The sequence below is a fragment of the Geotrypetes seraphini genome, chromosome 18, assembly GCF_902459505.1.
Source record: "Geotrypetes seraphini chromosome 18, aGeoSer1.1, whole genome shotgun sequence".
Lineage (NCBI taxonomy): Eukaryota > Metazoa > Chordata > Amphibia > Gymnophiona > Dermophiidae > Geotrypetes > Geotrypetes seraphini.
The window spans coordinates 47,289,564-47,304,130 of record NC_047101.1 but is presented as its reverse complement, the minus strand read 5'-3'; the positions used below and the strand labels follow the sequence as shown (position 1 = coordinate 47,304,130).

The 14,567-nt window shown below is 43.1% G+C and overlaps 1 protein-coding gene across 1 annotated transcript in view; it reads left to right on the top strand.

The window, feature by feature from the left end:
* Positions 1–14,567, top strand: part of MGAT4B (alpha-1,3-mannosyl-glycoprotein 4-beta-N-acetylglucosaminyltransferase B) — a 519,490-nt gene that overhangs the window by 452,449 nt on the left and 52,474 nt on the right. Inside the window, 2 exon segments of the mRNA XM_033927559.1 lie at positions 12,319–12,426; positions 13,426–13,619. Coding sequence (XP_033783450.1) covers positions 12,319–12,426; positions 13,426–13,619 — 302 coding nt within the window.

The window sequence follows — 14,567 nt, the reverse complement described above, 5'->3', positions numbered from 1 at the left end:
ACCTTGGACTTGGTCCTAAATGGCCTCACGGGAAGTGGAAGTCATGGTTCCACTGGGAACGAGTGATCACAATGTAATCAACTTTAAACTTGACATCGGGAAAGGGAAACATGCCAAAACCTTAACCACCACCTTGAACTTTAAAAAGGGTAAATACGATCGCATGAGAGCCATGGTAGAAAAAACGACTCGAGAAGATGGTGGACAAACTTGAAACGGTAGATCAGGCATGGTCCCTACTGAAAAATACTATCACAGAAGCACAAGATCTCTACATTCCAAGGATTTCCAAAGATCGGAGAACAAAGAGCAAAAGAGAACCGGCATGGCTTACCATACAGGTGAAGGAAGCCATAAAAGAAAAGAAGGACTCTTTCAAAAAATGGAAATGCATAAAGACAACCGAAGCCTGGAACAAACATAAAGATGATCAGAAGAAATGTCACAAGGCGGTGAGGGATGCAAAACAGGAATATGAGGAAAAAATAGCCCAGGAGGCCAAAAACTTCAAGCCCTTCTTTAGATACGTGAAAGGGAAAAAACCTGCAAAAGAGGCAGTGGGACCCCTGGACGACCAGGGAAGAAAAGGGTACATCAAGGAAGATAAACAAATCACAGACAAACTAAATTCCTTCTTTGCGTCCGTCTTTACGAAGGAGGACACCTCAACAATACCTGAAGCGGAGAAAGTGTTTGCAGGAGAAATAGAAGACAGCCTCACCACAGTTGAAGTGGACTTAGACCAGATATACTATCAGATCGACAAACTTAAAAGTGACAAATGCCCTGGACCGGATGGAATTCACCCGAGAGTCTTAAAGGAATTGAAGGTTGAAATCGGAGAGTTATTGCAAAAACTTGCAAACCTGACAATCAGAACTGGACAGATACCGGACGACTGGAGGATAGCGAACGTCACCCCAATTTTCAAAAAAGGATCGAGAGGGGAACCGGGCAACTATAGACCTGTGAGTCTTACGTCTGTCCCCGGCAAGATGGTTGAAGCACTGATCAAGGATAGTATAGTCCGGCACTTGGACGCACACGACTTGATGAAACCCAGTCAACATGGATTCAGGAAAGGGAAATCATGTTTGATAAATTTACTCCAATTTTTTGAGACCGTGAACGAGCAAATTGATAGTGGGAAGCCGGTGGACATAATATACTTGGACTTCCAGAAAGCGTTCGACAAAGTTCCACACGAAAGACTTCTCAGGAAAATACAAAGCCATGGCATAGAGGGGGATATACAAAGATGGATAGACAAATGGCTGGAAAACCGAAAGCAGAGAGTGGGCGTAAATGGGAAGTTCTCCGACTGGGAGAAAGTGACTAGTGGTGTACCCCAGGGCTCGGTACTTGGGCCGATCCTTTTTAATATTTATATCAATGACCTGGAGGAAGGAACATCCAGTGAGATCATCAAGTTTGCAGACGATACAAAACTATGCCGGGCGATCAGATCGCAGGAGGTTAGAGAGAAACTCCAGAGCGACTTGTGTCGGTTAGAAACATGGGCGGAGAAATGGCAGATGAAGTTCAATGCAAGGTAATGCATTTAGGCAATAAGAATAAGGAATACGAGTATACAATGTCAGGTGCAACTCTGGGGAAGAGTGAACAAGAAAAGGACCTGGGTGTACTGATAGATAGGACCCTGAAGCCGTCGGCGCAATGCGCGGCAGCGGCAAAGAAGGCTAATAGAATGTTGGGCATGATAAAGAAAGGAATCTCGAGTAGATCGGAGAAAGTTATAATGCCGCTTTATAGGGCAATGGTCAGACCCCACTTGGAATACTGCGTCCAACATTGGTCTCCCTACCTAAAGAAGGATATAAAACTGCTGGAGAGGGTGCAGAGACGAGCAACAAAACTGATGAAGGGTATGGAGAAACTGGAATACGAGGACAGACTTATAACACTAGGATTATTCTCCCTTGAGAAAAGGAGACTGCGTGGGGATATGATCGAGACCTTCAAAATACTGAAAGGAATCGACAAAATAGAGCAGAGAAGAATATTTACATTGTCCAATTTGACACGGACTAGAGGACATGTAATGAAGCTAAGGGGGGACAGGTTCAGGACTAATGTCAGGAAGTTCTGCTTCACTCAGAGAGTGGTTGACACCTGGAATGCCCTCCCAGAGGAGATTATTGCGGAATCAACCGTCCTAGGCTTCAAGAGCAAACTAGATGCATATCTCCTTAAGAGAGGCATATAAAGATATGGTGGACTATAAATTACGCCAGGTGTACACCTGGCAGGGCCTCCGCGTGTGCGGATCGCCGGACTTGATGGACCGAAGGTCTGATCCGGAGATGGCAGTTCTTATGTTCTTATGTTCACCCCGTCATTCTTTGGAGTAGACTAATGATTAGTTCAGGTGCCTGAGAACCAGAGGAACTGGTCTGATTCCCACTTCAACTCCTTGTGACTCTGGACAAGCCACTTAACCCTCCCTTGCCCCTGGTACCTGTAAGCGGCTTTGATTGTAACTGTTAAACTCTTATTGGACACCGTTAATATTTAACATCACAGCACTGGTCGCCTGTTTCTTATCAAAACTTGAGTACAAGAACCTTATTAGGGGTCATTGTTTGATCTGCTCCCATCTTGATGTCTTATCCATCTTTCTCCTTGTGCTCCCACCAGCTCTCAGATTTTTCTCAAGCCTCACTACTCACTGTTCCTTCTCTACAGGGTACTGGGTGGGGTGTTCAGTCGCCATTTGCATTCCTTTCTCCCTCCCCTGTATTTATGGCAAGAAACATCTTCAATTAAATATGTTTTCTCTCAAAAATTTTCCTGATTTTACCAGGGGTGGGGGCAGTTCAGCATGGGCTTGGGACCTAGATGGGAGGCAGGGGGGTAAGTCTATAAGGAACTGCCTACTTTTAGACATCAGGAATGCGTGCGAATAGCAATATTCTAGAAACTACCAAATACTGACTAGCAGGAAAGTATGTGCAATGTTTTCCTGGTGGACTTGGGTGTAGGTGGAGCATGGACAGAATGCACACAAATTATATAACACTGTAGTTTACACGTGTTCTAGCTAGCATCTAGACGTGGGCATTTACACCAGCTTTAGCACTGATGTAATGGATTGCGGAACACTGGCTTCTCATAACCTGCAGAATATCATACAAAATCCTGTGTTATGTTATCAGGTACAGTCCTCCAATCTTCCTTCATTTTTATCTAGTCAAGTCAAGTAGTTTAGTGGTGTAGTGGTGTAGAGGAGCAGTCCGCCCTGGGCGCTGTCTTGGTGAGGGTGCAGAAACCCGCCCTCCTCTCTGGCTGCTCCTTCCTTGCCCTCCCCACTGCCATGCGTGCACACCACTTCCCTTCTCCTGTACCTCTGTAATGCTCCTGCTGCAAGCAGCAACCCCCAACCTACTGTCATACCAGCGTCGGCTCTTCCTGAACCCGCGCCCACTGTTGTTCCATAGAACATCTCCAATCTGGCCTCAAATACATACTCTGAGGGTGGAAAGTTTTCTGACAGCCTTTTTAACTGAATAAAGAAATATTTACCAGCGTAAGTGGCTTCTGGAAATTGCACTCTTCTTGGTTCTGTAATAACAGAGCTGTTTCCTGTTCCATTTACTGTACATGTTCTTTAGAAGATCTGCATGCTTGGCATCTGTCTTTGTTTTGGCATTTGCCCTGCAGGAAGTAGTTCTGACTTCATGGCCAGCAGTGCAATGACCAGTGCATAATTTGATTAGGATAGCACTACTCTTGACAAACATCTTACTTAAATGTCAGAGAAAAAATAGAATGTCCTGATTGATTTCATACAGATTAAAACCTTGCCTTTGAGCCAGGGTGCTGGAACAACATGCTGAATTCTTTTGTAATGTGCAGGAAGCTTAGCATAACATTGGCTGATCTCAGGCTTAAGAGGATAAGATAACGGAGCAGATGTAGGGAGCATTGCTGTCTGCCAGCACCCAGAGTCCAAAGACAAGGCAGCTTCAGAACCAGAACCTGCTACAGGGAGGCTAGATTAAGGCACCTATAAAACGTTTCTTTTCAAGCCAACCTGACTGGGTTTTGTTTTGGGGGGAGGAGGCTTGGTGGGGAGGGGTTGAAGGAACTGGACATGATAGGACAGGATGAGGGTAACTGTTTCTCCAGTAACTGAAACTGGTTTTCATGGGTCCCAACTATACTTTTTTCCACAGATGCAGGAAAGTCTCTTAGTTTGTCCAGATCAAGATCCTTTGCATCCTGGTTGCCTGTGCAGTGAACATATGACTTGTGCCCTCGTCTCTTGGGGGTCGCATCCCAGAGTCTGGTTAATGATCATGGACAGGCTTTATTCAGAGACTGTGCTGAAGCTTGCATCTTACTGTCCTGTAAACTTCCCCTCTATGAGACCAAATAGCTTCCCGATTCTCTTTTGCCTTCATGTTGGAGGAGGCCTGTGTTTTTGCTTCCATGATCACCCACTGTAAACTCAGTGTAAGCTGCACTCTTAATGCCAAGGTCAGTGGCGTACCAAGCCGGGGGGGGGGGGGGGTCTGCCCCGGGTGCCAGCCATGAGGGGGGGGGGGGTTCCCAGCCTGGGAGTCATGGTCCGGGAACTTCCCTTCTCACGGCCCGGTGCCAAGGCTCTGGATAGTCCCCGTGGCCCAGTATATTCTCAGCTGCGGGCAACGTAGCTGAATCACTGCCGAGGCCGGCAGTTTTTTCAGCTTCACGGAAGGTAAAGGGAGAGAAGGCTGAGAATATGCTGGGCCACGGGGACTATCCAGAGCTGTGAGAAGGACCAGGAACACCCCCTCTTGGCTGGCACCTGGGGGGAACATTACTAAAAATATTTTTTTACACTGGGAGGGGTGTCAATAATGATGGCAGGGGTGTCAAAAAACAATGGGCCCCGGGTGTCACCTACCCTAGGTACGCCTCTGGCCAAGGTTGGTGATAGCTCTGAGCAGGAGTCTACTCCCCCCCCTCCTCCCTTTATTTCTTTATGAGTATACGGGCAACTACACAAAAACACTGCTTGATTTTAAATGGTTACAAAATCTAAACTTATTGGAAAATGTTTCTAAATAAGATGACAGCAAATACAATGCAACGCGACAAAATGACCCGGTGTTCCTCAAGTGGCCCCCCAAGATCACTGGACATTACTGTTTGTGACTTTTTCCTTTGAGGGTATGTGAAAGGCAACTACCCACAACTATGGATGATCTGCAGGAACACATCACTAAAGCTATAAACACGATCATGCCGGATATGGTCCGAGCTCGATTATCGCATCGATGTTTGCTGAGTAACAGGTGGGGCGCACATCGAGTGTATGTAACCATATGAAACTTTATGAATTGATAAGACTGTAGCCTCAAAGGTGAAAGAATATTCCAATAAATTTTGGTTTTGTAACCATTTAAAAATCAAGGAGTGTTTTTGTGGGCACCCTGTATAATATACAGTGGGAACATTTTTACAATAGGCACCAAGTTACATGTGCATGACATGTATTTGTTTAGAATAATGGCATATATGTGCACATTTGCATGTAAATGCCAAATACCCCCTTGTATGTGCTGTGTAAGTTACCCATAAACAGGGTGTATAAATGACTTGAGCTCCCAGTTAAGTGTGTAGCTTACAGAATACTGTACGTTTTGTGCATATCTCAAGCGTTTAGGTTTGAACATGTACGTACACCAGTTCTGGCTTAAGTGTTGTACCTAACTTTTAAATTATTGATTGGGATTAACTACCTTTATAAAGAGATTCCTCTATCGTGATGAACCATAGGTAAAGCTTGACATAAAGCATACTGTTTTATTAATAACACTAGTATTTTAGCCCGTTACATTAATGTGTGCTAGAATATATGTCTGTCTGTCTTTCTTTATTTCTGTCTCTCTCTCCCTCCCGCTGTCTTTTTTCTGTCTGTCTCTCTCCCTAGCCCCTTTGTCTGTCTGTCTTTCTATGTCTCTCCCTGCCCCTGTGTCTTTCTTCTTTTCTTTCTGTCTCCCTTCTGCCCGCTGTCTGTCTTTCTTTCTATCTATCTGTCTCTCTCTCTCTGCCTCCTATGCAGCAGCATTTCTCTCCCCCCCACTTAACCTATGCAGCAGACACAGCAGCATTCCCTCCCCCTCCATTTCCCTGTGCAGCAGCATTTCCCCCCCCCCACTTCCCTGTGCAGCAGCAGCAGCATTTCCCCTATCCCCCCTTTTCCCTTCCTGCGGTCTGGCTGGCTCCTTTAGTCCCTTGCCGCCCCCTCCCCCCTTTCCCTTCAGGCGGTCCCGACAAACCTGCCGACTCCAGCAGCGTCTGTAGCACTCTACACACGCTGCTTCGGGGCCTTCTACTGCCCTGATTTACTCTGGCACGTCCCTGATGACATCATCAGAGATGCGGCAGAGCAAATCAAGGCCCTGAAACAGCGTGTGTAGAGTGCTGCAGATGCTGCTGGAGTCGGCAGGTTTGGAGTCGGGATGGCGGCAAGCGACTACGTGAGCTGGTCAGACGTCAGAAAGGGATGGGAAGGTCAGACAGCGAAGAACTTACTTTTTTTAAGTTTAAAGGTGTCGCTGCGGCTCCTCTCGATCCCCGCCAGTGTTGGAAGCCTTCTCTGACGCTGGTGCGGCTCGTGAGAAGAACAGACACCGCGATCTTGTAGAGAGCAGGGAGTTCAGCACTGGCGGCCAGTCCTGCCGGCGAGTGTAATTAGGTGCTGTAAGGCTGGGGACTCGCGCCCTCCTGCGGCCACAGACCTACTGATCAGAGATCATGGAAGCACGCATGCGCGGCTAGGGTTTTATTATATAGGATAACAATAGTACAATCAAGGAAGTAAAGCTGGACAATCAGCGAAATACAGTAAAAAAAATACAAATATTTGTAAAATAGAATTTCAATAATAAAACTCACTAAGTAATAAACTTATCGAACAAGATGGTCTTAATTAATTTCCGAAAACTGCAATAGGATAACATAGCTTGCTGAATACATTTACCTAACCAAGATTGTTGCCTACCAGCTTCAAATGCTAAGGTCCTATATCTACACCCAGTTTTGGTTTCTTAGTGTAGTTTAATTAGACAATTATAGTTCTACTATATTTTAAATGTTTATCTTTTTTTAAACACCAAGGGCTCCTTTTTAGCGCATGCAGGATATTACCGCACGCTACGTGGCTAGAACTAACACCAGCTCAATGCTGGCGTTAAGGTCTAGCACGTGCAGCAATTCAGCGCGCACTATTCTGCACACCTTAGTAAAAGGAGCCCCAAATATTACTAAGGGAGATGAGCATATCATAAAGTTGAGGTGTTCAGATCATAGGTCCACATCTTGTGATTGATTCATTCATCCCACCCTACCTTATAAAATTAATTCTGTGTACTATCTGTATTATTAAAACATGCCCCCTCTTCTTTTAAACTGTGCTAGCAGTTTTTAGCACAGAGAGCTGCGCTGCTTCCGACGCTATGAGCATCGGGAGCAGCGTGGGCCATTCAGTGCGGTTCCCCGTGCTAGAAAACTGCTAGCGCAGTTTAATAGAAGAGGCCCATAGCCTCTGATGTCAAATCTATATTTTTTGTTTATCTAAAAATGTTCTCAAAATAATGAATTTATGATTTGGTTGTAATCATCCTTATAACCCTCTGTCTTTTCTAGAAATTGTTTAAAATGGGCAGGATGCAAATTTGAGAGCCTATATCTTACTTTGTATATTTAAAGAACTTTGGATTATGCAGGATATAAATGCAATAAATAAACAAACAAAACTACCCTGCATATGGGGTGTATTTGCACGTGCATGTAACCTATTAAAACATCTCTCTGTGTGCTTTGAAGAGCATGTAAAGACAAATATCATTTCTCCCCTAAATTCCAACATCTAAAAACATTCAAGCTAATATTTTCTTTGCTGTTTTAGTTTCAAAGGAAAGTCCATTTAGTGGAGAAAGGACATAAAAATTGCCATACTGGGACAGACCAAAGTTCCATTAAGCCCAGTGGCCAACCCAGGTCCCAAGTAGAAAAACAGATTTTATGCTGCTTATCCTAGGAATAATCTCAATAATGGCTTATGGACTTCTCTTTTAGAAAATTATCCAAGCCTTTTTTAAACCCCTCAGTTTGTTTTAAATCTACTACTTAGTAGCTTCATCACGTGCCCCCTAATCTTAGTATTTTTGGAAAGATTGAACAAGTGCTTCACATCTACCCTTTCCACTCCACTCAGTATTTTATAGACCTCTGTCATATTACCCCTGAGCCGTCTCTTCTCCAAGTTGAAGAGCCCTAGCTGCTTTAGCCTTTCCTCATAGGGAAGGTGTCCCAAACCTCTTATCATTTTCGTTGCCCCTTTCTGTACCTTTTCTAATTCTGCTCTATCTTTTTTGAGATTGGTAACCAGAATTGCATACAGTATTCGAAGTGCGGCTTTACCAGAGATTGATTCAAGGGCATAATAACATTTTATCTTTTTCCATTCCTTTCCTGGTAATTCCTAACATTCTATTTGCTTTCTTAGCTGCCGCTATACTTTGAGCTAAGGATTTCAATGTATCCTCAGCGATGCCACCTAGATCCTTTTCCTGGCCAATGACTCCTAACGTGGAACCCTGCTATAGTTCATGTTCATCTTTCCCATATGCATCACTTAGCACTTGCTCACATTAAACGTCATCTGCCATTTTGATGGCCAGTCTCACAAGGTCCTCTTCCAATTTTTCACAATCCTCTTGTGATTTAATAACTTTGAATAACTTTGTGTCATCAGCAAATTTAATTATTTCACTAGTTATTTCCATCTCTAGATAATTGATAAATATGTTAAAAAGCAGCAGTCCTAGCACAGACCCCCCTTGGGAGCCCCACTCTTTACTGTTCTCCATTGAGAATATTGACCGTTTAAACCTACTCTGTTTCTGCCTTTCAACCTGTTCTTAATCCATAATAGGACAATACCTCCTATCCCATGACTTTCTAATTTCCTCAGAAGTCTTTAATGAGCTACTTTGTCAAATGCCTTTTGAAATTCCAAATACACAATATTAACCAGCTCATCTTTATCCACATGTTTATTCATCCCTTCAAAGAAATGAAGTAGATTGGTGAGGCAAGATTTCTCTTGACTAAATCCATGGTGGCTTTCTTTCATTAATCCATACTTATATTTCAAGTATTAAAAGAGTCTGATGTCGGTGCATGGCAAAATGGTATTATATAGAGCAATGAGAGAACATTAAATATATCTAGTCTGGTCTATATTTTCCTGGATCACCTCTGGAACCCTTTTAAAAAAAACAGCGTCATGTTAGCCACTCTCCAGTCTTCTGGTACTATGCTGTATTTAAAGAAAAATTGCAAATAGTTCTGCAAGCTCATTTTTCAGCACTCTGGGATGTACCTACTTTGCTACTGTTCAATTTGTCAAATAGACTCATTACATCTTCCAGTGTTACAGTTTCTCTGATTCATCAGAATTGAATACCATTTCTGGCACCAGTAACTCCCCCACATCTTTCTCGATTATGTATTTCCATCGCGGTATTTCAAGTATTAAATAAACTTGGAAGACCGAAGCAAAGAATACATTTAATCTCTCCACTATGGCCTTGTCTTCTCTGAGATCCTCTTTTATCCCTTGGTCATCTAGCAGTCCAACTGATTCTGTTCCTGGCTTCTTGCTTTTAATATACCTAAAAAAGTTTTTAATGTGTGTTTTTTGCTTCCAGCGCAATCTTCTTTTCAAGATCTCTCTTTGCCTTCCTTGTTAGCGCCTTGCATTTGACTTGCCATTCCTTATGCTGTTTACAATTATTTTCAGTCAGATCCTTCTTCCACTTTCAGAAGGATTGTCTTTTAGCTCTTATAGCTTCCCTCACCTCACTCATTAACCATGCTGGCTGCCATTTGATCTTTCTTCCTCCTTTTTTAATACTTGAAATATATCTAGTCTGGTCTTTCAGGATGGTATTTTTTAATGCAAATTACAAAAAATTGGTATTAATGGTGATAATCTCTCCTGAAAAATCCCTGGGGGGGATAAAGAAAAAGAAAAATGTACTTCCCCAAATTAGGATTAAAGAAAACAAAATAAATAGAGGATCAATCAGTACGGGCCCGGTGCCCTCGTTTCAACCATTGGCCCCGGGCAGGTGTTTATGCAGTGACAAGCACTTAGAAATGAATCTAAATAAACCCTGCCCCGTACATCATATTATCCCTTTGATATATGTAAGATATGTGAAAGTTTTGCTCACTCGACAGGTCCTGTTCCAATATCCTCGTCAGGAGGGAGCAAGAAAGTTAGTGGAATGACTGAAGATTTTTTCAAAGACGCCAAGTCCTAAAATGTAAAGGACGGAGTAATCCTCGGCAGCGGCACAATCAAGCTGCTTTGACAAATGAATGCCTGAAACAAGGAGTTCTTATAGTACATTTTAAAGAGCCCCACCTGGACCAACGCATACGTAATGACGTAGGAGAGATGTCAACAGAATGAAAAAGATCAGAGATAAAAAATAAAAATAAAAAGAGAATCAACCTTTATGTGAAACATTTATCAACGTTCTCATTCAGGCCATGAGGGGAGAATGCTCGTAAATTGAAAATCCAAAAGTTCTCTCTAACCAATAAATGATTCTGTTGACATCTCTCCTACGTCATTAAGTATGCGTTGGTCCAGGTGGGGCTCTTTAAAATGTACTATAAGAACTCCTTGTTTCAGGCATTCATTTGTCAAAGCAGCTTGATTGTGCCGCTGCCGAGGATTACTCCGTCCTTTACATTTTAGGACTTGGCGTCTTTGAAAAAATCTTCAGTCATTCCACTAACTTTCTTGCTCCCTCCTGACGAGGATATTGGAACAGGACCTGTCGAGTGAGCAAAACGAGTGAGCTAAATGAGCATTGAACATTATCGAAGAACGAGAGTGAGCAAAATGAGTGAGCATTGAACATTATCGAAGAACGAGTAAAACGTCCAGCGAACATTATTGAATGAGTGAGCTAAATGAGCAGTGAACATTATTGGCTACGGTGAATGGACCGATAGCTTTAACTCTTCAACGAGCACTTTTCATACGAGCGGGATCCATTAATGAGAGGAACTATATAGCCATAACTGGCGAACTTTGAACTTTGTCCCGTTCTGGATTTGCTGAGCTAAGTATTTTTCACTGTTTTTCACCTTTCACCACTATTTTTTTGTATTTATATTGACAGGCACACAGGATTTTTGGTATTGTGGTCTGTCGATACAGACTGAGGACATCACATTGCTATTTATATTCTTTTTTTTGATTCTTGATAATTGACACCTTATATATTTTGGTTTTATTTTTTATTTCTTATTTTTCTCATTTTGTGTTTCTTTATATGAGGTTTCAGGGAGATTTTCTTTGGGGTGATTTTCTCTCCTGCCGTTTCAATCTGGGGATGATAGTGCTTCTAATTATTTGGTAATAATTATTTATATATTTTTTCACATATCTTACATATATCAAAGGGATAATATGATGTACGGGGCAGGGTTTATTTAGATTCATTTCTAAGTGCTTGTCACTGCATAAACACCTGCCCGGGGCCAATGGTTGAAACGAGGGCACCGGGCCCGTACTGATTGATCCTCTATTTATTTTGTTTTCTTTAATCCTAATTTGGGGAAGTACATTTTTCTTTTTCTTTATCCCCCCCAGGGATTTTTCAGGAGAGATTATCACCATTAATACCAATTTTTTGTAATTTGCATCGTTGTTGATATTGGTATTCATATCTATATTTTGGTATTTTTTTGGCCATTTCTGGTATTTTTTAATAACATCCACGCCTGATGTAAATTTGTGACCTTTGCAGCTGCTCCTCTAAGTTGTTGTTTTTTTTACCATTCTCCTCATAGGCTCTTTTTTTAAAAGTTAAAAGCTATTATATTGAATTTTCTGTACAAACTTATTTCAGGAATTATATTGAATCTGATCATGTTATTATCACTGTTATCAAGTGATCCCAGAACCATTACCTCCCGTACCAATTCATGTGCTCCACTAGGAACTGAGTCTAAAATTGCTTTGCCTCTTGTCAGTTCCTGAACCAGCTGCTCCATAAAGCAGTCCTTGATTTCATCAAATAATTTTATTTCCTTAGCATGCCCTGATGTTACTTTACCCAGGCAATAAATACCAGGATAGATGAAATCACCCGTTATTATTGGGTTACCCAGTTTGTTAGCCGCCCTAATTTCTGATAATATTTCAGCATCTGTCAGAACATGATCAGCAAATTCCAGTCAGTGCCTCTTTCTCATCGCTACTTGTTTTCTGTGTTACAGAAACACTGCGACCGTCAGAAGGCAAACTTGCGAATACGGTTCAAGCCCTCACTGTTCCAGCACGTGGGGACGCATTCCTCTCTGGCAGGCAAAATCCAAAAACTGAAGGTAGGCAGCTCTAACCACCTGCGTTTGTATGATGACAGAAAGCAAATCAAATGTGTGTGGATGTTACGGTGACTTAGCTCAGACCCACACCTCTGAAATTGTATCGCTGTTGCTGTGGCTGGCGGCGATCCCCAAGCCCTACCAGCAAAGAGATAGTTAATGACTGGAAACTCCCCCAACGCTCACTGTCAGTGGCACTTTCCATTGACCACTGTTGCACAAAACTGAGCTTATGCAGGAGGTCCGTGGAACAGACTGCCAGCATTGGAGAGGTTTCTAGCCAGCTACAGAGGACCTTATTTGCTGTTGGGGTTTGGGGATGCCTGCCGACTCAGGTATTTAAAAGTTTGAGTTGGAAGTCTTTGGGGAGGCAAGGAGAGTAGGGGGAGGGGCAAAACATTGTGTACACCCGCTCTGGGCTCAGGACTAGAGGTCTGCACGGGAACGGGGATCGCGGGAATCCCGCAGGAATCCCCCCTAACCCACGGGACTCCCACGGGGACCCCCCTCTAGCCAACGGGACTCCCACGGGATGGAAGGCTTAGGAAGCAGGGTTCATCCATATAATATAATGGACACATCAGCCTTAGTAAAAGAGGGGGTTTATAAGTTAATTACCTGAACAGAAAACTAAAAAAGGGTTCCACCAAAGAGATTCCACAAGGAAAACAGCAGCGTAAACCAAAAGAAACTGTGGAATTAATGATCCTGTTAGAAGTAATTGCTGATTTTTATGGGGACGGGCGGGGATGGAGGTAATTCCTTGCGGGGATGGAGAGGATCCTGACAGGGACGGGTGGGGACGGAGAGGATCCTGACGGGGACGGGTGGGGACGGAGAGGATACGGGCGGGGACGGCGGGATTTCTGTCCCCGTGAAACTCTCTACTCAAGACCCCTCCCCCCCAAAAAAAAATTGAAGATCTGGCTACACCATTGGTGTGTTAGCAGTGAAACTGAGCACTCTCTCAATGTATGTCCATGTGTGCACTGTTGCAAGGACAAAGATTTCGGGAAGCAGGCGTTGCGGAAAGAACACGTGAACCCTCCTGCTGAGGTTAGCACCAGTCTGAAGACTTACCAGCACTTCACCCTGGAAAAAGCCTACTTGAGAGAAGACTTTTTCTGGGCTTTCACACCCACTGCCGGAGACTTCGTACGATTCCGTTTCTTCAAACCCCTGCGAGTGGAAAGGTAGGCGAGTACCTGGTTCATGTGGGAGAGGGTGGGGAGGCACCCAGTCACTAAAACACTTTTGCAAAGTAACTAATTTTCTCACGTAAAATGTGTGATTTAGTGCATAAAGGAGTCCTTTTACTAATCTGTGGTTAGCACTGGTATGTGCTTCCCCCCAATTAAAATAGCATGCTCCGGGATATGCTGAGAAATCCCACAGTAAGTTTCAAATGTGCACATTCAAACCACATGATTTTTTTTTTCTGGGAGGGTGTGTGTCTGAGGGCGGAGAGTAGGTGTTTCTGTGCTAATTAGCACATCTACGCTGCTATGCGCTAACTGATTAGCACTCGAGTCCTTACTGCCTACAAAAAAAAGATGGCAATAAAGATTCACATTCTAATTTTGGTAATGGTCATGTGGTAATGGCTATATTCTACAACAAAAAGGAAAATAAACAACCCAAAAAACCCCAACCCCACTTATAATAATGCAAAAACAGAAAAAAAGAGTGAGGAAGATATACAGTCGACCAACCTCAATTTATTAGAAACATACAAATAGCTGAAACGTATACAAGAAATGATGCAAGCCTAACAGAGAGTCTTTCAATCCTTTTTGTACTAGACCCAGTCTGTGTACACTAGGTCGACTGTGTCTCTATCCCACTCTTTTTTCTGTTTTGACGTGGTCAGGGCCTAAGCTAGAAGTAACGACCTACCTTAAAGGTGCACTTTCTATTTCAGATTTGTAAAAGGACCCCTAGAGCTGGCACATGCGGAAATTAATTTGAATGTAAATACAATTGACCAAGTAGATGTCTAAATCTTGTTTTGCGTTGCCATACTCTTATGTTCACTGGACATCCTGCACTTGAAAATGATAAGAACCCAATAAATGAAAGAATAAATGAGTCTGAATGCATCTTTGTGATCCCCACTGATGTGACCAGTGGCATAGAAAAGG